Below are 27,133 nucleotides of genomic sequence, written 5' to 3'. Positions count from 1 at the left end.
AAGAAATAGTATCATTATTAAGCAAATTTTGAATGTCATGTTGTTTATTGGTTTTTCCAAAGAAAGGAGATTTTGCATCAGGTAAAGTAATAGGTGTATTAGACCATTGTGAAGAGGAGGCCTCTAAACTTTCTTATCGGGAATTCAATATTTTTTTGTTTGTTTGTTTTTGGTCTTTTTCCCCTTGTTTTAAACTTTAATCTGTCAAAACTACTTGTGTAGAATCGGGAATGATATGGTTATTTTGATATATGCATGTGGATTAGTTTATGATCAATTGGTTGTGTTGTAAATTCTTTTTNTAATTAATAGTCTTATAAAAAAACCCTAATAATTAATAGTCTATAGAATTTTTTTAAACTATTAATAATGAAGTAAAATAGAATTTTAATAATTACTTAAAATAGAATGAATAATTACATAAAATAGAATAAAATAATATTAATTATCAAAATATTGCTATATAACCAAATATTAACGTGACATCACTGTACCTCTTTTTTAGCTAACACCTCCAAGCTCTATCTCTCTCCACATGCACAAGCACACATTTCTACTATGGCAGGATGCATGTCCACATTTCTTTTCCTACATTACATTGTAGTGGCTAGCATTAAGCCTCTTCCTATTAATGAAAACATGCTACTATCTTTTATATATAAAAAAAAAATTCTCTGAATCTCTTTCCTCACTATCCAGATTTTGTCCTTCTCTTGAATCTCTTCTCTCATGAGGGGTTTGTGAAGTCACTTAAGTGTACCCCAAGAGACTAGTTAACAAAAAGGTGACGAAAAAAGAAAAAAAGAATGTATGTGACCATTGTTATACAAATTGAAATTTGTTGTTTACTCTCCTCCTCTCCCGTGCTCCAAAGGAAAAGGAAGAAAATGGTGAAAGGTGGCAAAAAAAAAAAAAAAAGTGCAAATTTTCACAGAATGTCAATGGCTGGATAGAAGTTCTCATCTGTTAATGTTGGTATTATTATTATTATTATTATTATTATTATTATTTATAGATGTTAAGTTGTCTTTGCCATCTATGGATATTGAGACTGTTTCATCAATTGACTAGCATTGGCATTTGGTTTGCTAATCTTCTTTGCTAAGGGTAGGGGTTCATATAAAAGGTCAGATACTGAACTTATTGGGTTTAAAGGTAGTGAGGGTACTTATTGATATTTTGGTATTAACAAGTTGAATCTGGGTTTTGACTTGTTACTTGGTTCCATCGATTGAAGAAGAATAGAAGACCCCCCCTCCTCCCTCATTTGATGAGTAAAATGCCACAAACATGAAACTGGACACTGCTTGAAGTAATATTGAAGTTATTTGTGTGTGCCTAAGGAAAAGCAACATGGGCTTCAGAAGATTGGTGATCTGGAACAGAGTTATAATGAAGCTCATTTCTTCTTGGTAACAAAAAATAATTTTGTTTGGTTGGATTTGGAGTAGTGATGATATATAAGTTTATAACAGGTTTTGTTGTCATATTTGAAGGCCACTTGGGTTTTTTTATACGCACTTCAGAGGCAAATTTTGCATGCTGCTGGGTTTCTGTAGATAGTCATGGGTGGAATTGCCCAATGGTGAGAACTGAAAGTTTGTTAGAATTAAGGATAGATGTTCCTCTGGATTTGTCCATGACATGATAGTTAAGGACAATTATTTGAGTTGCTTTTTGGGGGGTGGGTTTTCTTTGAAGTCTAACAGTACAAAAAGGGCCCTCCTGGCAGGAACTTTTTTGGTTCCCCAGGGCCAAAACAAGATTTTATTCAGTGCAAAAATGCTTTCTGCTCAGGATAGGATTTTGAGTAGAGGTTCTTGTTTTCTGTGGAACATATGAGCAGTGCTATGCCTTTTATGATTTTGGAAGCAGAGGATTGGAGAATTTTTTTTGGACTTGGGAATTAGTTCTGAAGGGCATGTCTGTGAGGCTTTTAGAGTTCTCAGGGAGGAGTTGTGGTAGGGACAGAATACTATTGCTTGGAGGGTAGTGTTCCTGTGTGTGATGAGGAGCATTTGGTTGGAAAAGGATAAGTGCATGTTTGAATGCAAGGATAATTGTTCAGAGAGCTCAAAATGGGTTCTCTCCAGGAATTTTTTATTTTATTTTAGAAAGATCCTCTTTTCACAGCTTGTTGTTCTTCTTTGAGCAATGTATGTGTCTAGGGACATAGCATGGTTAGAACACAGACACACACACACACACAGAGGCAGGCGCCCGCACAAACATGTGCTTGTGTGTTTCTGGGGGCATAGTATGGTTTGAACTGTAATTAAAAAATGCTTCCTTTTGTAGAGTACAGTGATGTTTCTGCATACCGCCTATCTTTATCAGAGGACACAAAAGCTCTCAATCAGCTGGTATGCACTTCTTGTTTTCTCAATTTGCTTTGTCTTTTGAAAGCATAGAAGTTATTGTCTAAGAATTTAGCTTCTTTTCAGAAAATTGGGATGTTTAAATGTCAGATGTAAATGCAAATTGAAGTCTATAACTACAATTTGACTCATTCTTCTTTAGAATTATTCTACTATTGTCATTTTATGGGATGGTGACTCTGTAAGATGTGCAGAATGTCCTTATCCAAGAGGGGAAGGATATGGCATCTGTGCTTTATACATATCGCAGTTGTGTCAAAGCGCTTCCTCAGGTCAGTTTTGGGTTTAGCTTGTAATAATTTTTTTTTTTTTTTTTTTTTTTTTTTCTGGACCTCAAGTGTATGCATGGTCATTGTTGCTAATTAGCCTTATATAGAGAACTGTGCCTGCAATCATTTATCTAAAATTAGTCCTTTATGCATATATATATATATATAAATGTGTGTGCGGCTTAACCTGACTAATATGTTGAGTATTCATAGCCGACCCCAAAAAATTTAGTTGTTGTTGTGGTATGTATTTATGTATATATATATGAGTGCGTGCATACATAGAGTTGCATATATTATTCATATCACAGTTTCTAAAATTGCATGGCTCGACATATATTGGGGTGAGGCACGCCAACACTGCCCCAATGCATGAAAATTTTACTGGGCCTCTTGTAAGGCACACGCAATCTTTTTGAGGTGTGCAATATATAGCATGCCTTCTCTGCTTTTAAATCAGAACTGTATGCTGACTAGCGCCTATTAGTTACATAGATATTGGAAATTTGGTTGAATTTTTTTAATAACAAAGTTACATGGTTATTGATAGAAGATAATCACCTGGTCTTCACTTGAGAAGAGAGCCCTATGTATGTCAAAATTCTCAGTCATATCATTATTAGAAAAAAGAATAAAATTTTTTTTGGTAGTCACAAGTTCGAAGTAGGATTTGGACCCAATGCCTCTGGCTCTGTGACATTCTATTTTTTGGGGCTTAGTTTTATTCCATCCTTGCATAACAAATATACTGATTTTCAGCATTGTGTATATATATATATATATATTCTATCATGGCTTTTAAAAAATAAAAATAAAAATTCCATGCACAACAGTAAGACTAAAATCAAGCCAATTATAAGACAATAATGCAGTTGTTATATGATCAACTTACATTGCCCTTCGCACAAATATGGGTCATTATTTTTATCTATATTTTATTGCATTTATGTCATGCAGAATTAACTAAGTTAGGCAGTTACTTAGGTTTCTAAACATGATAAGCTGAGTCCTGCTTCTTTCTCTAAGAATGTTGATGAGTTCAAGGTGCCAATCTCAGGTTTTTCTGTTTGGACAGTGTGTAGAGGTATGGGTCTATGGGATCAGATATAAAAAGTTTCAATGCAGTCTGGCCTCATAAGATATTCATCAGACCCTAAGATGGTTTTGATTTGGTCTATTCTTATATGGGACTGCTGGAGTCTAACGAGTAAAAATACATACTTTAATCTGATATTGAAGATGATCTCAAGCCTTGTGGACAGGCTATTGTGGCTTGATGAACTCGGAATAATAAATTATGTTTTAGGGAAGTGAGGGACAATCTATGTAACATGGGCATTCTAAAGTATGTGAGGTATTAGTATTGGACTTGACATGAAAAATGTATGGGTACTGGGAATGTGTAACATACAATTTGGTTGAATTTATACCCGGCAGGTCTGTGTCTGTCCAAAAAAGAAAGAACCTTCCCATCTGTTTGAACTTGGAAGTTCTTTTACATTTTCACAAAAATCTGGTATTTCAAAATGAATGAATTTCCTAGTTTGTATATTTTCAATCACTTATATACTTTATCATGGCCCAAGGACTGCTGTATAGTTGGAAGATGCATTGAATGTTAAATATCAGCTTAGACTTTTAGGATTGTTAGTAATTTATCATATTTGCAGTGCAGGTGGTATTGATTTTGTATCTGTCTTTACTCTATACCTTCTATTTATGTTAATAAATCTGCGTGTTGGATCCCACTCATTAAGACGCAGAGTGTTAAAATATAGATTAAAATTATATTTATCCTCTTCCATCAGCATAGGCTTGTGGGATTATGATAATTTATAAATAAAAACGTATATTGGCAGCTTCCTGATTCTATGAAGCAAAGTCAAGCTGACTTGTATCTGGAAACGTATCAAGTTTTGGACTTGGAGATGAGTCGTTTGCGTGAAATTCAACGATGGCAAGCATCGGCTGCATCAAAAGTATGAGCTATTGTTTACTCTTTTGTTTTCTGTTTTTAAGGTTGAGTCAAACTTCCAGTTCTGATTATAGTTGTTCTGTGATGCAGTTAGCTGCTGATATGCAACGCTTTTCTAGGCCTGAGCGCCGCATAAATGGCCCGACAATCACTCATCTCTGGTCCGTTTTATTTATTTATATATTTATTTTTGGGTTGGAACTGATACCTCATTTTTCTGTTTTTGATACTACCTCATTTCAAGTGATGATGGCTAGTAGCTATCCCCTTAAGACATCTTTCTCTATTTTAGGTCCATGTTGAAGTTACTTGATGTCTTGGTGCAACTTGATCATCTCAAAAACGCCAAAGCAAGCATACCTAATGATTTCTCTTGGTATAAGAGGTATGGAAATCATCTTTGGTCTATATTATTTTGCTATATCTTGGTTACATCCCCTAGGCTCCTTGAAGTGGGTTTACCTACTATTTCTTTTGTTTGTTCTTTTGATCATTAATGACCTATTTTTTCTACATTTTTTTTATTGGTAGGAATAATTTTATTATAGAAAGACTACTTCATGTACAAATGACACAAAGAAGCCTAAAGAATTACAAGAAGCAAAAAAATTGTAGGCAAAACGGCAATGACTATAAAAATGATGAAATTGAATTACTATTCATAAAATCTTAAGTGCTAGAACACTCATATATGGAATTGGTGATGGTTGCTAATAACTGAGACCTTGTAATAACGAGCCCAAATTTCATCTGGTTAATTGGTCTACAGTGTGTACTCCGCTTTCTTCAGGTGGGCTAGGGATTAGGAACCTGAGAACCTTCAATGTAGCTTTATTAGGGAAGTGGTTATGGAGAGTTGGACAAGAAAGGGATGCTCTTTGGCGTCAAGTGATAGAGGTGAAGTATGGTTGTGATTGGGGCGGTTGGTGTTCTAGCTCTTTCTCTGGTCCTTATGGAGTTAGTTTGTGGAAAAATATTAGAAGGGGGTGGCACTCTTTATCTCAGTTTATTCTGTATGAAATTGGAGATGGATCAAAAGTGCAGTTTTGGCTAGATCGTTGGTGTGGATCTTCTCCTTTTGCAGACCGCTATCCTGATTTATATAGGATTTGTCATAGCAAAGAGGCAAGTGTAGCAGATCTAATGAGGTTCACCAATGGAGTCCTCCGTTGGGATTTTCAGTTTTATAGGGAGGTGCATAACCGTGAATTGGAAGCTTTCAGGAGCTTCATCAATTCCATTTATTGCAATCCTGTAAGAAGGAACGGGGAGGATAAGAGATGTTGGCTGCCTTGTAAGAGTAAGGGGTTCACGGTCAGTGCTTACTACCATCTTCTAGTTGGCCATAGTGAGCAGTTTTTCCCTTGGAAAAGCATTTGGAAGCAGAAGATCCCCTTTAGAGTGACTTTCTTTGTATGGACTGCAGCCTTGGGGAAATGTCTAACAATTGACAACTTAAGGAAAAGAAAGGTTTGCATTTTGGATTGGTGTTACATGTGCAAGTGTAATAGTGAAACTATTGACCATCTTTTCCTTCATTGCCCGGTTGCTTTGGAGTTGTGGGATATGGTTTTTGGGTTTTTTGGAGTTTGTTGGGTTATGCCATTCTCTGTTGTTGGGCTTTTGGCTTGCTGGCAAGGTCGTTTTGGTCGCCATCATAATGGAGATTTATGGATGGTTGTTCCTCATTGTTTGATGTGGTGTATTTGGAAGGAGAGATAGTACAAGGAGCGTTCCATGCCTAATCTCAAGCTTCTTTTTTTTTAGAACCTTACTTGATTGATTCTCTATGTGGAGAAACCATCCTTTTTCTTCTTTTTTGGATTTTCTTGATTTTTGTAATGTTTGTTTTTGATTTGTTCTCCCCTGTATACTCCCTGTGTACTTGGTTGTTTCTCTCTTTTTGATATCAATGAATCTTTATTACTTATCAAAAAAGAAAGTGCTTCGATTGTGTTCCCTTCATATGGTCCACATCAAACATGATGGAACAATGTTCCAAATATCTGATGAATGCTTATCCACCCAAATTCTCCATCCAAACAAAAGATTGATGATCTTTTTTGGTAAAACCCGCAGAATCCCAAAGGATCTACAAACTAAGCTCCACAAATTGAATGCAGCAGTGCAATGTACCAGGAGATGATCTACCTGTCTACCCACACTACTCCGACACATGCAACACCAACCCACAACCATATATTTACTATTGAGCAGGTTCTCACAAGCCAGTATCTTTTCCCACGCCATTGTGCAAAAAAGAATGAGACCCTTTGTGGAGCCTTAACCCGCCAAATGCCTTTCCGGGGGAGTACAGCATTTGAACCTGAACCCCTTCGAGTAGGATAGAAAGAATGGACACTGAATTTGCCACTCCTTTTCAGCCTCCACTGTATTTGCTCACCACCCTCTCTTATGGGGTTCATGAGAATCTGGAAGATGGAGAAACGAAGCCATCAAATCTAACTCCTAATCATTAAAGGTCTAAAAGAATCTTACATTCCAACTCCTCTTCTTTTCATTCCCTCTCATTCCATCTCACAAACAAGACTTCCACTGAAGCATGTCTAAGTATGGAACTATCATACAAGGTATGAAAAGCCATCCTCAAAGGTTGATCTCCGCACCAATGGTCCTGCCAAAACCGCAGCTGACTGCCAGAGCCAACATCAAATTGAATGTACTGTAAAAATCTATCCTTTCCCATCCTAATGCTAGTCCACAAACCACATCCATGTGTGTCTCAAATGGGTCTTGTACACCAACCACCCCACTCATTTCCAAACTTCACAGCTGCTACATGCCTCCATAATCTTGTTTCCTCCACCCCAAATCGCTGCAGCCACTTCCCGAACAGAGCTTGATTGAAGGTAGTAAGCTCCCTTATCTAATCCTCCATTAGCTATAGGAGTACACACCTTATTCCATCCTACCAAATGATGTTTGAAATCATCTCCCCAACCACCCCACAAGAGGTTCCTTTAAAATCTCTCAATCCTATTGGCCACACTGGTGGGGATAGTGAACAAGGATAAATATGTATAAAATCTATCTTGATCGTTTCTACGTCATTATAGCAAATTTGTCTTGTTGCACAGATTATTCATCAATTTTGTACTAAAATTATAAAATCTTTTAGCCACCATATAATCAGGATCTAAGAGTAGTAGTTGACAGATTTTATAGGTCCTGCAGTGGATTTAAATCTGATTCTTAAGAGCGCAAGTCATATCTTTTAAAAGATTCCAAATGAAGAGACCAAGGATGGCCTATGATGCATGTCATCTGAAGGGAAAACACTTTTTCAACTGTGGTGCTAACATTGCCGGGCCCTCTTGTTCCTCCTGCTAGCCTATTGGGATAGCATGGGGGTGTTGGGAGCACCTCATCTCGTCATCTGATTGTTGCTCATTCTTTGTTGGGCCAAAGTGTTTGGCCTTCTCGAGGCCCATTCATGCCTTGTTGACCTATCACATGGTAAAGAGAAGAGAGTACAAAAGAATAATAAACTGATCATACTGAAGAAAGACATCTGAATATGACTCTGGATAGAAAAGAAGGAAATGAAAAATGTGCAGAAAAACTTTCTTCCACGATGGAAATGGCAAGTCTTGGACAGGCTCATATTAATTGGGTATGCTCTTTTCATAGGGTCAGAAGATGTTCACAGCAGAAATCTTAGGCAGGATAGACAATGAGAGAACGCACTGGAATTTTCATTCTCAGATACAAGGAAGTAGGTTTCTATTTAGTAAAACAATGGTGCTGAAGAAATGATGGGATTTCTTTCTTCCTTGATTGGGGATGCATGCTGGTTGACAGGTGCTGAAACTCCCTTTCCTTTCATGGTCTGGGTGTGCTTTTGTTTTTAAAATATAAAAAATGAATAAGGATAGCAAGAGAAAGTCTATCATGGTTTCAAGACTCATTGGGTGTGTCTATGTGTGTGATGTACCAATCAAAAGAAAAGAAAGAAAAGAAGAACAATAGGAAGCCTAAAGTAGTCACACCTAGAGTTTCCTTAGCATAAAACTAAAGAAAGATTCCACCCTCTGGCAAGCACTTCATAGTTGGCTTTGCTGGTTGAAAGTTGTGGACTCCCAGTAATATAGAATTAGGAATGCCAAGCAGTGCGCGCACACACACACACATATAGAAAAGCCAATAGGATCTTGCAATTGTACTTTGAAGAATGAAACTGAACTTAAAGCTATTAAAGTCCAACTGTAGACATTATTCTCATTCTTGTTCCTATTAGCATTTTTGTATAGACATTCTGTTAACCTCCAGCTGAATTTTTAGAAAATATTTGGAACACCTAACGTATTCCTTATTATATTATTATTATTATTTTTTTTATATATATATTTATGCTTAGGATAATAATGAATTTGAATTTTTTTGTGCTTAGGAATACAAGATATAGCTTAAGTAAGATCGGCCTCAGTGTCAATGAAACATTATTGTAGTCCAGGCTTAGTCCTTGTAATAGAATTTGATGCCCCAATTATTCAGTTTAAAATTTCTAAATATACTTACAAGAAATTCTCCCCAAATTGCAAAGTTTGGATTTTTGGCAAGTACTCAAAAAGGCCATTATACTACTTCTTTACAAGCCTGTGGAGTTAACAAGAACATGAAACAAAACTGGAAAATAAAAATTCATAAAATGACAAGATTGGGTCAATGAAACACCTTTTACTTCACTGTTAAGTGGCTGAATATTTGGTTAGTTGTGTTTACTTTATTCTGGGTAGCTTTGTTTATGCTGAAGACTGCAACGGTTGCTGGAACACAAGAGTTCCAAGATATGGAAAGTGCTACCGTTATGTGTATTATGGACAATGAGAGGAGGAATTGAACTTTTGATGGGGTTGAACCCCCAAATCACGTTCTTAAGTAATTTAGTTGAAGGAAGGTATGACTGAATGACTACTTTGGGTAGTATCCTTGCATCCTCCTATCTATAATTTTTAGAGCTTTAGAATCTTAGATTGTAATTACTTAGGGCACATTTGTGTATTTGAAGTAGTTCATCTTTCGAATAAAATTACGTTACTTATCATAAAGAAAACAAGATTTGCTATTAATTTATAAACCCCTTAGATAAAATTTCTCCACAATTATTAGCAGTTTATTTCTTAAAATTTTTTAACTGAATATTCACACAAGTCAGCGTTCAATTTATTTCTGAATATTCAGGACATTCACACAAGTCAGCATTCAGTGGCAAGACACTGATTCAATGAGGGAGGAGTTAGATGATTTACAGGTGTGCAAGTGTGGTTCCCTTTGTTTCTTTACATGTAGATACAAGATGAATTTAATGTATGGCTGTTTTTGTTTGGGAACCTTCTTTTTTTTTTTCTTTTTTTTTTTTTTTTTGTAACCGGGGGATTGGTTTCACATTTACAATTGATATTGTGCCATTCTGCTAGTGGATTGATTACAATTATCTTCTCACTATTTGTTGCAGATTTTCTTAAGCACAAGGTGGGCTATCTTATTGAATTTGCATGTTGAGATGTTCCGTGTGAACAAGTATCCTGTCTATGTTACTATTATTTTTGATATATTGACTACTGTGGAAAAATCTAAATGATACCTGGAGTGGTTGGTTACATTTTCCTTGTTTGATAGTTAAATTGATACATGTTTTACATGTGCTGGTAAACATTTTAGAACTTTGAATGTAAACTGCCTTATATTGTCCATAACACATATAAATGATGATGCCAATGAGTTGTAGGCTTCCAGTCCCTTCTAAGGGCAAGGTGGGAGGTGAGGTTTTGGGTTCAAGACACACTGGATGCAAGTGTAACTAACAACTTTTTTTTTTGGTGTGTAAATGATGATAATTCATTTTATTACCTATAAAGTTCCTTAACCTGAGATAGCGTGGAAGACATTCTTCAAGTTCTCATAGTCTTTGCGGTTGAGTCATTGGAGTTGGATTTTGCACTTCTGTTTCCAGAGCGGCACATTCTTCTACGTGTTTTGCCTGTTCTTGTTGTTTTAGCAACATCATCAGAGAAAGACAGTGAGTCTTTGTACAAGAGGGTGAAAATCAACAGACTGATCAATATATTTAAGGTATTGCTGTTATGTAAAATGATTTAAATGTCAATGAGTGAAGAAGCAACAAGAAGCATGTATCTCTTTCTTTACATGTGTTTTGGTAGAATTGAATAAGGAGCTTGCATTAATTTGTCTGTTTTCTTGGCAGAATGATCCAGTAATTCCTGCATTTCCAGATCTTCATCTTTCTCCTGCTGCAATCTTGAAAGAATTATCAATGTACTTTCAAAAGTTTTCTTCCCAAGCACGTCTTCTCACTCTTCCAGCACCTCATGAGCTTCCACCCCGTGAGGCACAAGAATATCCTTTTTTTTCTTTTGACATATATATGCATGTATGTGTGTGTATGTGTGGTTAAATTCATCAATGGTTGCTTATCTACTGCTTTTCTAATGAACTTTTTGCTGCAACTTCTTATATATGTAAGAAAATAATGTTGGTTCCTGTTGGTATTTTTTTTCTCCTCCTACCCCCTCTCTTGTTAGTACTATTAATGCAAACATATGAAGCTGGAGTCCCAGTTTAGCCAGCTTGAAAAAATATTTTAGATGCAGCCCCCTTTCTTTCAACTTATTAGAAAGTACAATGGGATTATGAACATAATAATGACCAACAAAGTAAACAACATCGACGACTGTTCCTCGCCTTTTGTGGTGCTTTGACAAGCTTGCTTATGTGTATAACTACAGGTCTCAGATTTTGGGGTGTGATAATTTTGTTTGCATTTACTTATTAAAAAAAAATTGTTTGCATTTGCTACTTCCTTAATTGCTGATAGAAAAGTAGGAATTATGGAACTAATATGCACCTTCTGGCCTGTTTGAGAGTAAATAGTTTGGGGTGGGGATTTATAAACCTATGGTTTTGTCCGACTCCTTACCCCCCTGACTACTAATATGTGGGGTTTAGATTAGTAGCCTCCTCATCAATCTTAATTCATTGTGTTGAAACTAATCTACTCATAACTTTGTTTAAATATTGTCCATGTGGCTTATTTATATGCTTTATTTTATTTTTTATTTTTTTTTTTTGGGCATCACTTTTCAATTTTAAAATCATGCATGTACCTTATTTTGAAATTTCATTTAATTACTTACCACTTAGGCTTTTGTGAAAATCAATAATTTATTATGGTATCAGGATAGAAGGTCATGAGTTTGAACCTTGACTCTGTTTAAAAATGTTCAAAATCCCACTTGTTGGGCCCCATTTATTAAGGGGGAGTCTAGGCCTATACATGAGGGGGAATATTAGAATTATGGTTAGGATGACGCAAGGAAATATATTATGGTACTTTACCGTTTGATTCTAAAACATATACGAACTTATGTACAAAATGCAATCAAATGGAACTTTGTCCTCCCAGAAGAGTGGGTGGTGGGTGAGGTCATGAGTTAAAAACCCACTAGGCGCATTTATAACTTAACAATAAAGAAAAATATGAATTTCTGCACAATACTAGTACTTCCATTGTATTTTTAATGAAACCTTGACATAAATTACTTATCAGAGACATTATCTGATCATCAATCACATTGGAGCAATCCGTGCTGAACATGATGATTTCACAATTCGTTTTGCTTCATCAATGAATCAGGTGCTGACCCCTCCAAAGGAAATTCTTTACTTACAGATATGTTATGTGTGTTATTTTTCTGTCCCAGCTGTATGTCTTTAAATTTCATAGCTTTTCTCTTTATTTTTGTTTGTACAGCTATTGTTGTTAAAGTCAACCGACAGTGCTGATATTGAGTGGAGCAAAGAAGTCAAGGGAAGCATGTATGATGTAATTGTTGAAGGTTTTCAACTTTTAAGCAGATGGACTGCACGCATTTGGGAACAATGTGCATGGAAATTTTCTCGTCCATGCAAGGATCCAGTTCCTTTGGAATCACACGAGACTTCGGCATCATTTTCTGACTATGAAAAGGTATTATGTCTTTTATGTTTTTTCCTTCTATTTTTCCGGTTGATCTGTAACAGAAATTTCTTTTGGCTTTCCACAATTTTTTCTGATCCTCAGCCTCACTGAAGTAACAAATCAGTATCTTAGCACAGATGGTTAAAATTTTGTCTATCATTTTATTTTTTGAATTGTTAGCTATTGCTTTCATCTCATTTGGGAAGCTGTATTGCTGTTTCTTTTTCCTCCTCTCACAGCCTTCTAATTGTTACTTCAATTGAGATGCTAATGTTATTATATTCCTTTTTTCTAATAAAGTTTCCTTGTTCCAAAAAAACAAAATAAAATAAAAGGTATCAATGTTATTAGAATCAATGCAAGGTTGGGAGTTGGAGTCTCTATTTTCTTTTCTTGATATTCTCTACTCCACCAAAGTTGGGAGGGTAGAGGACATATTGTGTTGAAATCCTTTTAAAGACGATTATTCAACGTTTAAACTTTTCACAAAGTTTTAAACTCTAATGGATGCCCTTCTTTCCTTTGGAAGGTCATAGTTCCAACAAGAGTGGATTTTGCAATATGGATAATGACATTAGGCAAATTTCTAATATTGGACAATTTGAGGAAGTGTCATATAATATTTGGGCATTGGTTTATGTGGGGGAAGTTCCCAGTGATCCTTGCGCTCGTTGGGCCTAACTCCCCAACTAATTTGTACATTTTCTTGGGTATAGCCCACAATGGGAAATCCGAAAGCAGATTGGCATATGGTTGGTGGCTTTTGGTAGCGATATAATGTTTGCTTGCTCGAAATGTATATATCCAAGGAGGCTAGCTCACAGCCGAGAAGCCCCCTTTGATGACTGAGCTTGATCACCTTCCCCAAATACTAAGTTCTAACATCTCCCTTTTCTCTCATGTTTCTCTCCCCAGAATTTTTGTTCCCCTCCTCCATTTCTTTCCTTTGCCCTTCCTTTTATACTCTTGCATTAGTGGGCTCTCATGATGATGAAATTTTTGCCATGTACGTGGGTCCCCCCCACTTATAGTGTTTGGGTGGTTTCCTAAGTCTAAGTTACCGTTCCTATGTGTCTAATCATGCATCAGTGATAGGGCTCACGGTCACGCGCTTGAAATGACTTTCTTGTAACTTGCGCTATATGCCGAATCTTGTGTTCAGCTGGTGGACTCCCCCAAGGCACTACTTTCCATCCTCAGCAGCAAGGGGCATTTGCCTAGCCCCGGCCAATCAAGCCTGGGCCGATCTTAAATCTAGATATGCCCAGCTTGGGCTTGGAATGGGCTGATTCTCCTGCTCACCTACAGTTTATTCGTAAAAATGAGGCGAAACTACTAATCTAATTTTAACACCAAGCAAAATGATCTGTTGATCAGTTTACATGGTATTAGAGTGTTATGTGAACTGTAAACCGGCTGATGCCAATAGTCAACCATTGCTGACAACTAACATGCCACCCTCAACCGCTGTTGACCCTACTTCATCATAGTTACCACAAACAATCTTGACACTACCTCCATCGTGACCATTGTAAGATCGTGATATCATCATGCTTGATTATTGTTGCTGTAACTTCAGCCTTCAACTAGTCTCTTGAATACGATATTCTTTGTTCCTCTACATCAATTTCTTTGTTTCTTTTGGACTGTGGTTGGTTAGAACGACATTGTTTCAAGACTATGTTTATTGTCATCCCAATCTTACTTCTTTGCAAGTAAGATTCTGTAGTGACCCAATACCGGTCTGCCACTGCGAAGGTTTTAGTTACTATGGATTAGTTAAGACTCAGGGTCACCAAGGACCCAGGATTCTTACCTTTGATTTTTTTGTGTGTGTGTGTTGATTTTGGCTTGAATAATAAAACTTGGTATGATGATTGTTTAATTAGCTAGTGTCATTTTACTTAGGTCCCCTGAATTAAGGAATTGGCTGCTTGGATTTTGGGTTTTTATTTGTTGATAAGTTGTTCTTGTAGTTGAGTTTTGTGTTTGGAGTTTTTAGTTTTTAGTTATTAGTTGGTATGGAATCAAAGAAAGAATTAGATTCTAGTATACTTTTCACTCCTGAAATGTATATAATGACCTCAATTGATTCAAGTGAAAACAATTATGCTCTATGTTCAAAGGAAGTGGAAGTGTTTTTCTGGGTAAGAAAGATTTTCAATACTTGTTGTCAGATCCTCCTGGTTATACCAATCCTAAATATGCTGATTGGAAAGTAGAGAGTACTCAATTTCGTTGCTTTCTGTGATATTGTGTGAAACCTCGAATTAGTAGTACTCTAGTTTTTCTAGATACTGCTAAACTCGTGTTGGAATAAATATGAGAGCTATACTCTGGTGTGAGCAATCTTTGTTGGATTTATCTACTTCACCAAAATTGTTTCTCCATTTAGTTGACTGATAAACACTAGAAGACTATTATGCTCAGTTCAGAAATATCTGTGAGGAGCTTAATATCTGTCAGCCCATCTGTACAGATATTATTGCAATGCAACAATGATGAAAGTGTATGCATGTTGCCCGGTTCCTTTCTGGCCTTCCTCCATCATTGATGTCAAGTCCCAAATCTTGGATAGAAAGGAGCTTCCTTCTTTGAGTCAGGTTTTTAACTGTGTTTCCTGTTGTCTGAATCTAGCACGAATTTTGCTCCTATTTTTCTGATTGATCTGCTTTTGTTACTTCCACTGGAGGCCGAGGTAATAGAGGCTGTGGAGGTCATATGGTAATAGAGGATGTGGGGGTGTTGATCAAACAGGAGGCCAAGGTAGATGCAGGGACCCCATGTACATGATCTTTTTAGTTGAGTTGATTGATCTTTTTAGTTTAGATGATGGTTATTTATCTCTTGTATATTCCATGTGTACTATGCCCTTTTTGCACTTTTCCAATAAAAAATTAATTATAAAAAAATTGAGCACTATAGTGGTGGATAAATACATGTTGTCTATCTTAATATTATGTTTTGTTTGATAGTGGCATTTTATTACATTCCCTGTAGGTTGTACGTTATAATTATAGTGCAGAGGAAAGGAAAGCACTGGTTGAACTTGTTAGCTACATAAAGAGCGTAGGATCAATGATGCAGCGGTGCGACACTTTGGTAGCTGATGCATTATGGGAAACGATACATGCTGAGGTCCAAGATTTTGTCCAAAACACATTGGCAACTATGTTGCGGACTACCTTTAGAAAGAAGAAGGATCTTTCAAGGTGGGAATTTATTATTATTATTTTTATTGTTGTTGTTGTTGTTGTTAATGCTCCATTAAGAAGTTAAGTCTGTTAGCGTCATTATTGTTATGCAATTAAGATACAATAAATATTATCATATTTTTTTGATAAGTTATGAAAATTATTATCGTTATTAATATATAGGGGATAATATTAGATTACTTTTGGTCTGACTATATTTATGATTTTGAGTTAACCATTGATAGCTCTAAAGATTTTAAAAAATATTATTAACACTCACTACAATTCATATATTTTTTTTATAAAATATTTCTAGCATATAACTTAGTTTTATAACTTATTTTCCACAAATTTGACCTGTAAATGAAAAACTGATATTTGCCGTGGAAGTTGTCTGAAAACTTGATGAGCATGATGGTAGGATAGTTATGTTTGATTCCACATTTTGGCCTCCAAAAGTGACTTTTGGGTGTGGGCCTCCAAAACTTGAATGCAAAATGATTGTTGGTAACCTAATAGTAAACCCATATATTGCCTCCTAGGCATGAGGATAAATTGCCTATCCCGTCAAGGGTGAAAAGCCCTTGGATTACCTGGTAACTGGTTTTGGTTGATGGGTCAGTTGCTTGTAGGAGTCTAATTAGCAATGAAGATTGTTGACCGTATGCTCTGCGATGTCAACTAATCTGAGTGAAGTTTTTCTACGTCAAAAAAAAAAAAAAAAAAAAAATTTTTTTTTTTTTTTTCCTAAAATTTCGTTTGGTCCTTAATTCAATTTTTGGATATGTTCCAACAAATGGACCCCCATTAAATTTGGTTTTTATGGGGTTGGCACTAACAACTTGTCATTGTGATTCACAATAAAGTTTCCAAATTAAGAGTTATGTTTTGTTCCTTGAGCAGTTGGGGTACATGATTTATTGTTGATACCTTCTAGCCACTTCAAAGTGACCCGGAGGGATGATTCCTGTTTAACTTTTACCGAAAATTGATTCAAGATGGTAGGACTTGGGAATTGCAGAAAAAAGCCGTTTGCTCTAGAAGATCTCTGTTTCTATTTTTGTCCAAATTGCTGAAACTGGAAGAGAGGATGCATGATATAGGTGCCTGATTGAAGAGATGTGTCTCTGCCTGGACTCAACCTTTGAATGCCTAGATTAGGTGTTCCAAGAGATTATATTTCGCGACATCTTCTCTCACATGAAGTCATGGACAGAAGTAGAAAGATAATGGAAATTTGTGAGAAATGTCACTCTCTGTTGCTGCAGCATCAAAGCATGTGAAATGCTATACAACCTCATGCATCTTATCAAAAGGAGAAAAACAATGCTATCATCTAACAACTACGTGTACAACTCACACCAACATTCATGATATTGTGATAGGCTTGTGGGAAAGGATGTAAAACAATCTGAAACTTTAGAATATCTAATCGAATGGAATCAGTTTAAACATGTTCAAGATCTGAAGTTAGTTGTTGTGAACATGGATTAATCTTGAATACCAAACAACTGCATGTAGCACTAGCCAGCATATGCACTCACAATACCTGAAATTTAAGTGAATTGTTAATTCATTTAATGGGCATCCAGTACCCAATGTGTATGTGGAGGTGTGTGACTGCACATGGACGTTGGATCTCCTTGCATAAACAAACACACAAAATTGAAATGTTCATTGAAGTGATTAGCCAAACTAAAATTTTATCAATCTATTCTTTGTGATGGCATTGACATTATTATTTTTAATTGGTAAGTAACGCTTGCACTCTGTGTGTCTTGCACCCACGTCCTTACCTTCCATCTTATTATCATGGGAGAAGGAAGTGTCAGTTGAGCTATAGCTCATTGACCTTTGTGATGACGTAGTTTGGAAAATGTATATATGTGGCTAATTCTTGTCAAAACCTGCTGCCAGCTGCTTGAATCAAGTTTTCTGTCTAAATCTTGGTTATATGTTTCTTCTAATTGCTAACTCTCAGGATTCTATCCGATATGCGGACCCTTTCAGCTGACTGGATGGCGAATACTAGCAAGTCTGAACCTGAGTTACAATCTTTACAGCATGGGGGTGAAGAAAGCAAAGCGAACTTCTTTTATCCAAGGGCAGTTGCACCAACGGCAGCTCAGGTTTTCCCCAATTTTTAAACTTCTTTCCTGCATGTACTTTCAAGGCTGTGAACCATAAAATCTAGCACAACTTCATTCATATGCCATATGAAAGGAAAAATGAGTAATTTTATTAAACAGAGAGGAAAATGAATAAAATCATTCACAAGTTCATATGAATCAATAATAAGAACACTAAAGGGGTTGGTAGTTTGGGGGAAATGAACCTTGAGAGACAGGTAGTACAGCTTGTGTTGGCAAAGCTTCTTGAAGGTGTGACTGACTTCCCATTTGTAGTCTTTCTTGTGCCATTTACACTTTTCCAAATAATTGTATCTTTTTTTTTTTTAGAGACTGTAAAATTCTCTTGCTTTGATATTCTTTATCTTAAAACAGACGAAAAAGAAGTAAACAAAGTATTTGAAATTATCTTCCCTTCTTTAGTTCTATCAAAATCTTCAGATTTCACTGAACATTCTCAACTTAAAATAATCGGGAAAAAAGAAGAAGAAGAAAGACTGATAAATGTATCTTGTTTGAGCAAATCTTCTTGCTTGCTAATTCAACCTTTTCACTCGCTCAATGTTTTGATAATAAGTTGGAAGTATTGGTTTTCACCACCAGAAGAGTTCCTTATTAGATGGCAAGCTCTAACATCTCCTCCCCCACCCCCAAAAAAAAAAAAAAAAAAAATGCTCTAACATCTCCTCCCCCACCCCCAAAAAAAAAAAAAAAAAAAGCGTATACTTTTTGGTAATTTTATGTCCTACGGTCTAAACTATCTTATTATCAAATGATTGGGATTTCATCCATACATATTCAAATTTAGAACAAGCATATCTTAAGATTCATGATTTTCTCAATTAGTATATTTTGGCCAATATTGCATAAGTGACGTACAAAGATTTCCTTGCAGATGACCACTTAACTGGTATGGTGATATTTCTTCCTCAGATGTACCCCTTCTCACCAAGAATTCTTTTTTGATGGACAGATGTACATAAATATACATATAATACTAAGAACTCTTTTTAGATGGACATATGTACATGAATATACATATAATTTGGATGAAGGTTGCAAGAATTGATAGATTCATTTTCTTTATGTAGATCCACTGCTTGCAGTTCTTGATATACGAGGTGGTCTCTGGTGGTAACCTTAGGAAGCCAGGGGGGCTCTTTGGGAATAGTGGGTCTGAGATACCTGTTAATGATTTGAAACAATTGGAAACCTTTTTTTACAAGCTTAGCTTTTTCCTCCATATTTTGGACTACACAGGTATTCTTCTCAACTCTACTTCTTGCAATAGTTGTCCTCATGAGCTGTAACATAGGTAATTTTAACCTGTTGTCATGATCACAGCTACGGTTGCATCTTTGTCCGATCTTGGTTTCTTGTGGTTTAGAGAATTTTATTTGGAGTCCTCTCGGGTTATCCAGGTACAACTTATACATCGTAATGGTTAGATTAATGTTTTTGGTTCAAACTAAGATATTTGTATCTTTGTTAGTTTGACTTACTAAAAGTGATATTATGCTGGCCATTTCTAGATTATAGCGTATGATGAACTCAAATCTTTTTTTGGAATGACTAAAAAGTCTAACCAGATAGTTTAAATGAACCTTCAGTTTAAATATTTAACCTTCTTGAATATATCAAACTGATATGTACTCATGAAGTCTGATTATCAATTATTATGTCAAAAACATAGAAGTACAAAGTTACCTTATAATGGAACATTTTTTCTAGGAAAATGTCCTTTGTTATTTTTGGGAAGGTCATAATTGAAAGCACTTGCCACTTTCCAAAGCATGGTCTCTTGAACATTCCACACTTTCACTAATAGCTCTCTTACTGCTGCCAACACAACTGTGTTGTATCTGGGAAGAAGTACTGTGGTTTGGACACACATACACACACATATATAAAACAGTGGTACTTGCTAGCTGTGTGTTCCCTAGTTTTGATATGATACTTAGACTTGCTAATTTGATATTTATATGATTTAATGAAGACTAACTAATTAATATCATATAGCACCTCAACTTTCTATACAACTCTCTCCCTCTCCCCCCTAGTTGGCAAGAAGTATTTTTATTCTATGGAATGGGGTTTGTTTCTACCTATATGGTTGCATACCTTCTATTTAGCACACATGCTTTTTGTTTAGCCATCTTCCAATTCTTTAATGTCTCATAAACTTGTTTAGAATTTTCATTTTTATTTTCATGTTGTAATTGGACAATAGTAAATGTTGAGAACCAAGAAAAAAGCTAGCAACATCTACGCTATACCCCAAAGGGTTAGACACGATTTGGAGGAGATCAGAATGAGAGAAGATCAGGAAAGGGAGCACAGGTTAGATCCTTAGGAGAGGTTTGATTTGATGAGACAAGTCATGAGAGCTGGTTCCACTTGTTTGCATAAATTTACAAAAATTCCACCATAACTCATAATTTATCATTGGAAAACATCAAAATGTTCTCAATTTTCATCACTCAAACTCAGTTTTTTGAGTTTTGGGTGATGGGAATTGAGTTATGGGAACAAAACCAAACAAGCTAAATTGTAGTGAGGCCCATGGATTTTGAGAATTGGGTGACGGAAATTGAGTTTTGAGTGATGGTTTTGCCTAAACCAAACACCCTCTTAACTTTCTAAATCAGAGTTAGAGTGAGGACATGATTTGGAACTCAAAGTCACTTACTTTGATATTATGATAAACTAACACTTGTTCCAAACACTTAAGCTGTTAGGAAGGGGTGTATTTAATCATTTAACCATTATTCTAACAGATACCATTTGTAATAACTCAAAAAAAGTGCTAGCCGAAGCTATTCCATACCCCAAAAGAACTAGTCGCAATTGGGGCTCCTCGTAATTGTTTATATAACCTAAATTGGCATAGTACACACCCAATGTAGAACTTAGCACATACTAACATAATACGCATTTATACAATCCAATCCAATACAATCCAATACAATCTAGAAAATTTGGGGTAATACAATAATTTTATTATATTTTTTCTTTTTTCCTTTTCTTTTTTTTTTTCCCTTGGATGTAGTTTTTTTTTTTTTTTTTTTTTTTTTAATTTTTTACCTTCAGTCCACCCTAACTTGGATTTAAGGAAAGTTGTTTGTTTCTGATGTGCAGTTTCCCATTGAATGCTCTCTTCCCTGGATGCTGGTGGAGTATTTGCTTGAGTCACAGAATGCTGGTCTTCTTGAGAGTGCTCTTATGCCATTTGACATCTATAATGATTCAGCTCAGCAAGCATTGGTTGTACTGAAGCAACGCTTCCTCTATGATGAAATTGAGGCTGAGGTATGTGAAGTCTGAACTGAATTAATTTTTAAAATTTGGAATGGAGTTCTAATTTTTTGTTTTATGATTGGACTTTTCAATTATTTGTGCACTTTGACATGTTGTTTGGGTTCTACATGCTTCTTATTAATTTCTTTCTCCTTTAAGTGGCTGGTTTTTCTACAAGGTCTATGGATCATATAGACTCTACAGTGAAAAAAAAAAATCAAAATCAAAACCAAAACCAAAACCAAAACCTCTTGGTACTCTGTCACAATCTGTAAAGATATCTGGGAAATAACTCCAGCCAACTACCCTTAATCTTAAACTTCCAAGAGGATTTTTCTCCAACCACGCAAGCCTTACTTTCTGGGAAAGCCTTTTCCAAATTTAAATAATTTACATTAATACGAATCAAAGAATAGGTGGCCCTGAACATAAGCCAAAAAAAGAAAAGAAGAAAAAGAAAAGAAAGAGAGAGATTAAGTTGAATGTGGACATGCTTGCTCAAATAAACAAATGTCAACATAAGCTAGGACATGCCCAGGAATATGGAGTAATTAAATGGTAGCTGTATAGTTACTATTATGTCCCTAAATTGAAGGGAAACTAACGTAGGAAAACTGATGCTGAAGTCTCAGCTATACTGATGAGGCTTCTATATTCGTGCCTTTTTAATTTTCTGTCTTTTTATTTCCTCTAGTTAATTTTTTTCAGTTGAAACATTATACTATCAAGCTGGATTGTCAGTGTTGTCCTTCTGACTTTCATGGACCAGGTTATCAATTGCATTTAGAATTAAATTTTAGTAATGCATCCTATTGAAATATTATATAACCAGATTAACTGAAGCCACGTTAGTTTGGTATGGTTTTTTTATTGCATAAAACAAAAGGCACTAAAGCATCTCATAGAACTGTTCATAATGGTTACTGACACACAGGGACGGAATTAGGACTTCGATTGAGGGGGGGCAAGATACACTCAAACCCAAATGCTTAAAAAATTTGTTATAGCCTAAACTTTCATATTGTACCTCTAGATTATCCCAAAGACAACCATGTTTTTTTATCCAATCTACTTATAAAAGAATATATATGTGTGTGTGTGTTTTTATCCCAAGGATCTTTGGGAAACTTCATCAAACACTTAGCTGCAACTATCCTATGCTAATGCTTTAAGATAAATTTCATAAATCATTTAAAACTCAGATAGAAACTCACAAAAAGAATCAAAATTTAATATAAATTTGAATAAAGAAAGTGTACTCTTTGTGAAAGCATGGAAATATTGAACAAAAATGGAGCATGAAAATTCAAAACCAAGCTTTTTATTTTTTATATTTTGCTTTTTCTCATTGGGCCAAGGGGGGCCATTGCCCCCCCTGGTCCAAGCATAGCTATGTTCTTGCTGACACACACACACACACACACACACACACACACACATATGGGTCCGGTTAATGTATTACTTTAGGGCATACATTAATCATCCATTTTAGAAAATTTTTCATGGGAAATTGAAAAAGTTACCGACTTTTTTGATAGCTTTTTCAATTTCTCGTAAAATGTTTCCTAAAATGGTTTACTAAATGTATGCCCGAAGGGCATATGTTAGTAAAACCCTATATATATATATATATAGATGCACTATCCCATAAATGTTCTTACAAGCTATTTTATAAGCTTTCTGCTTGCACTGACAATAATGAATTGTAATTTTTTTTTTTTTTTTTTCCAATAGGTGGATCATTGTTTTGATATATTTGTTTCAAAACTTTGTGAGACTATTTTTACATACTACAAGAGCTGGGCAGCAAGGTTTTCCCTTTGACCTTTGACTTATTCTCCTGTAACACTATAAGTTATTAAACTAATCTTTTTTATTTTTTCTGGTTGCAAAATCCTGCAGTGAATTACTTGATCCGTCATTTCTCTTCGCCTTAGACAATGGAGAAAAATATTCTGTCCAGCCTATGAGATTCTCTGCACTACTAAAGCTGACTAGAGTAAAGGTAAATAATTAATTTTCATATGATATTTTTAATTGTTCCCTTGTTGTGGAAATACTCTAACTTCATATGGAGCATTGGTACAGCATTTAAATATGATTAGCAACATGTTTTGTTCTTTGTTTTATCTCTCACAAAGCATCCAGAATGTCTACTCCTCTTGACCTTAAATTCTTGTCCAAGTGTCATCCACCATAGATTAGGCAATGGAGCACAAGTTGTTACAGGCAGCGTAAGTGATGTAATCCTCAGGCATCTCTCTCTAAAGGACCACTTCCCCAATTTTAGGTGGAGGAGAATTAAGGTAAGGTGGAAAAGCATGGTGTTGGTTGTCATTTAGAGAATTTGGAGAAAGTGGGCACTGTCCTGTTGAAGATAAGATAGCTGATGTTACATTTCTCATCATTAGAAGAAGACATTAAAAGATAGTCTTGTTTTTGGCTCAGTATTTTTGTGGGACTCAGATGTTTTTCACACCTCCTTTGGTTCATACCTTCAACCTAAATTCTCAGCTGCCTGCTTGGGATCTTAGGTAAAGGGTGAAAGCTTGATCTAGCAATATCCAGTGAGTGCAGAAGGGCAATGCTGCTTGGAGGATAAAAAATTCCAAATTAGAAAGGATAGCAAAAGTTACTCTAACTACTATCTCCTTTACATAAACTGAGTGTAAGAAGCAAATCTTAACTCTCTAAACATAAGAGATTGGAAGTGTTTTTTTTTTCCCCCATAACTGGCCGTTAGGATCAAATAAAGTCCTTTGGAGCACTTGATCCCTTGTTTGGGTTATAAATTTCATGATTGCTCTTTAGGCAATCCTAGGATTATTGCAGCTGCTGAAACTTCTAGAGGTCTTGAAGGTGATGCAATTCATGCTTTTGTTATCCAAAGGTGAAGGATTTCCATTGAAGTCAAGCTGTCAAAGGTATGTCAAGAAGGGCTCTTGGTGACTTATGAAAAAAAATTCTTTTAATGTTTGCATTCTGGAGAAGACTCGGCTGAAATTGAAGATATAGAAATTCATGATATGGATTTTGTGCAAAGTTAGAGACATTGTCATCTGTTCCTGGGTGCTCTAATCGCAAATTAGGGGGTAGATTTTCTTGCCAAGGGAGGTGCTGTAATCACTTCAAACTTCTGGCACATTTTCATCCTCCTTGAGCTTTGTTTTTTGGTTTTGTTTTATCTTTTTATTTTTTACTTTTTATACATATTTATAATTTTTTAAAAAAAAATTATAGGCTTTTGGTGCTATTGGGTTGTTTGGGTTTTGTTATTTGCTCAGCTTTTGTGGGAGCTTAAAGTTTTATGTCCTTTTGGATTTCTCATTATTTTTACCGGCTATTTTCTCCCATTTGAATTAATATATATTTGTTCTTATAAAAAAGTACTAGGAACAGGGAAAGCCATAATGTCATATTTTCATTACTGTTTTTCTGTAAAGGTCTGATATATAGAGCTTTATCTTTTTCATAGCAGTCAGAAGCCTGAAGATGGGAATTTTCTTTCAGTTGGGGGCCCAAAATTCTTTGGTTAACCATTATGAACGTCAATTTGAAACATTCTAGGGCCTGTATGGATGTTAACCCCTAAATGTCTGAACAAATGCTTTTCTTTTTCTATCTGTCACACTCTTTTGATGTTTGTGGTACATTTTGGCAAATATATCCCTGTTTGAATTTTATTTTTTGTGTCTCTTGATAAGTTCTAAAAGTCAAAAGTTTTTAAGAATAGATCCTTAACAAATCACATGGTGGTAGGAATGAAAAATTGTGTCTTTTTAACTATTTTCTGTAGGTTATGTATTATTTCATTGTATTTACTTATTGATGCATAAATTTGAGTAGGATGTAAACTTATAATTCTAGACATAAATCCGCAGAGCTATATATCTAGCGTTTGTGAATATCTGAGTTCAATCAGAATACCTATCTCTCAACGACCTGACTAAGATTTTATCGTGCAGTTACTTGGGAGGACCATTGATTTAAGAAGTTTGATTGTGGAGCGGATGAACAAAATTTTTAGGGAGAATCTTGAGTTTCTGTTTGATCGTTTTGAGTCTCAGGATCTATGTGCAATAGTGGTAGGTAGTTTCACATTGTTCTCTGGGTTCTTGCAATGAGAAGTGCTTTTTGTTTTCCCTATTCCATTAACAGAAGATTAATATGATAAATTTTATTTTAGGAATTAGAGAAGCTGGTTGATATCTTAAAACACACCCATGAATTGCTATCCAAAGACGTTTCAATTGACTCATTCAGTCTTATAATGAATGAGATGCAAGAGAACTTATCTCTTGTGTCATTTTCTAGTCGACTTGCTTCTCAGGTATGGAATCTCTTCCTCTCATTCTCTTCAAACATATTTTGACTGAAGCTTTGTGTTGAACTTGGAATATTTTGTTCTCTCAGTATAATTCCAATTTGTTGTGGATGGGTTTTGTATAATTCCAATTTCATTTTTACGTTCTAGACTCTTATGTATTGGACTTTTTTTTGCCCATATGTGTTTTTTTTTTGAAATGTAATGTGAATTGTGGAAAATAATGAGAACATTAGTAATAGAACAAATAATTTAATATAAGTATGGAGGCTGTTCATCGACCATTATGTATTTCTCTATCAAATTCATTAAAGAGGATGGATACAAAGGAGACCTTGTTGCTGATGTCTATTTATACTAATTTAACATTTGACAAAAGATGGTTTCTGAACTTGTGATTATACTCATTTTATTTGGGGAATCAGTGTGAAAACTGGTTACTTCCAGCCTCTTAAAATTACATTCATTGTATTAACAGCATATATCTTATTATTAATATATGTGTTGGATTTTGTTAACTAGATAACTTCTATTATGGGGATCATCAAATTTTAGAGGATTCTCGTCTTAATTGCAGTAGTGAAACTTATTATTTGTAACTTTGTATGTTCTTACTTTCTTCTTCTTGGAAGCATCTTAAATACTAGACTGGAACATTTAGAAATGAAAATTTTGGACTCTAGTCATTTATTGCTGGTTCTAACATGATCAATTTTCTTTGTCTGTTAGATCTGGTCAGAGATGCAAAGTGATTTTTTACCCAACTTCATCCTTTGCAATACTACTCAGCGTTTTATCCGATCATCAAAGGTTCCTCTTGTTCCTGTTCAGAAGCCATCAGTTCCCCATGCCAAGCCTAACTTTTATTGTGGTACTGAAGTAAGCAACATACACTAATCACTTGACTGGATTTTATCATTGAGAATTGAGATGTTATTATACATAATTGCGGAAGCAACTTTTCCAGAATTTTGACACTTATTAAACATTTCATACAAATAATTTAAAGTAAACTAGATGTATCATTGACCTGCTGGCCTTTTTATTTTTTTGGTAATTATATGAGTTGTTCTCAATATATCTTCACTTTTTCATGGTACTTACTAACATTTTTTATTCTTATTGTGTTCATTTTCTTTGTAGGATTTGAATTCTGCTCATCAGAGTTTTGCACGATTGCATTGTGGATTCTTTGGAATACCCCACATGTTTTCCATTATAAGACTACTGGGATCTAGATCATTGCCTTGGTTAATTCGAGCACTTCTAGATCATATATCAAATAAGGTTTGTCATGCTGTTATGAATTCATTCTATTGTTGATATATAATAACACAAAAAAGTACCTGATAATGGTATTTGGTAAGTTGCACAGAATGTTATAGAAGATAATATTTAATTTTGTTTTCACCATTCCACAAAAAAGGTGTTCCTAGTTCCCAAATACAACCTAAAAACATAATATTTTAATGATCTGCATCAAATATGTTAGTATGCTATTGCACTGAAGATGCCCCAAAATCCATAATTCTTTAGTGAACAGGTGCTTAAAGCATTAATATTCATTA

The 27,133-nt window shown here is 35.3% G+C and overlaps 1 protein-coding gene across 1 annotated transcript in view; it reads left to right on the top strand.

Annotated features, from left to right (window-relative positions):
- The first annotated feature begins 2,235 nt into the window (after positions 1-2,235).
- LOC112006491 (protein PIR) overlaps positions 2,236-27,133 on the top strand; it is a 32,847-nt gene continuing 7,949 nt past the window's right edge. The window contains exons 1-22 of the mRNA XM_065782193.1: positions 2,236-2,363; positions 2,573-2,650; positions 4,507-4,626; positions 4,713-4,783; positions 4,915-5,007; positions 9,825-9,894; positions 10,099-10,163; positions 10,520-10,715; positions 10,849-11,000; positions 12,204-12,297; positions 12,415-12,630; positions 15,622-15,833; positions 17,797-17,944; positions 19,036-19,204; positions 19,289-19,365; positions 21,083-21,253; positions 22,976-23,052; positions 23,144-23,246; positions 25,207-25,326; positions 25,428-25,571; positions 26,295-26,444; positions 26,709-26,852. Of these exons, the coding sequence (XP_065638265.1) occupies positions 2,283-2,363; positions 2,573-2,650; positions 4,507-4,626; positions 4,713-4,783; positions 4,915-5,007; positions 9,825-9,894; positions 10,099-10,163; positions 10,520-10,715; positions 10,849-11,000; positions 12,204-12,297; positions 12,415-12,630; positions 15,622-15,833; positions 17,797-17,944; positions 19,036-19,204; positions 19,289-19,365; positions 21,083-21,253; positions 22,976-23,052; positions 23,144-23,246; positions 25,207-25,326; positions 25,428-25,571; positions 26,295-26,444; positions 26,709-26,852 (2,751 nt within the window). The 5' untranslated portion in view covers positions 2,236-2,282. The remainder of the gene's footprint in view (positions 2,364-2,572; positions 2,651-4,506; positions 4,627-4,712; positions 4,784-4,914; positions 5,008-9,824; positions 9,895-10,098; positions 10,164-10,519; positions 10,716-10,848; positions 11,001-12,203; positions 12,298-12,414; positions 12,631-15,621; positions 15,834-17,796; positions 17,945-19,035; positions 19,205-19,288; positions 19,366-21,082; positions 21,254-22,975; positions 23,053-23,143; positions 23,247-25,206; positions 25,327-25,427; positions 25,572-26,294; positions 26,445-26,708; positions 26,853-27,133) is intronic.

The sequence above is a fragment of the Quercus suber genome, unplaced genomic scaffold (assembly GCF_002906115.3).
Source record: "Quercus suber isolate HL8 unplaced genomic scaffold, Cork oak 2.0 scaffold_293, whole genome shotgun sequence".
Lineage (NCBI taxonomy): Eukaryota > Viridiplantae > Streptophyta > Magnoliopsida > Fagales > Fagaceae > Quercus > Quercus suber.
Note: the sequence above shows the minus strand (reverse complement) of the source record. Positions and strands in the feature narration are given on the sequence as shown.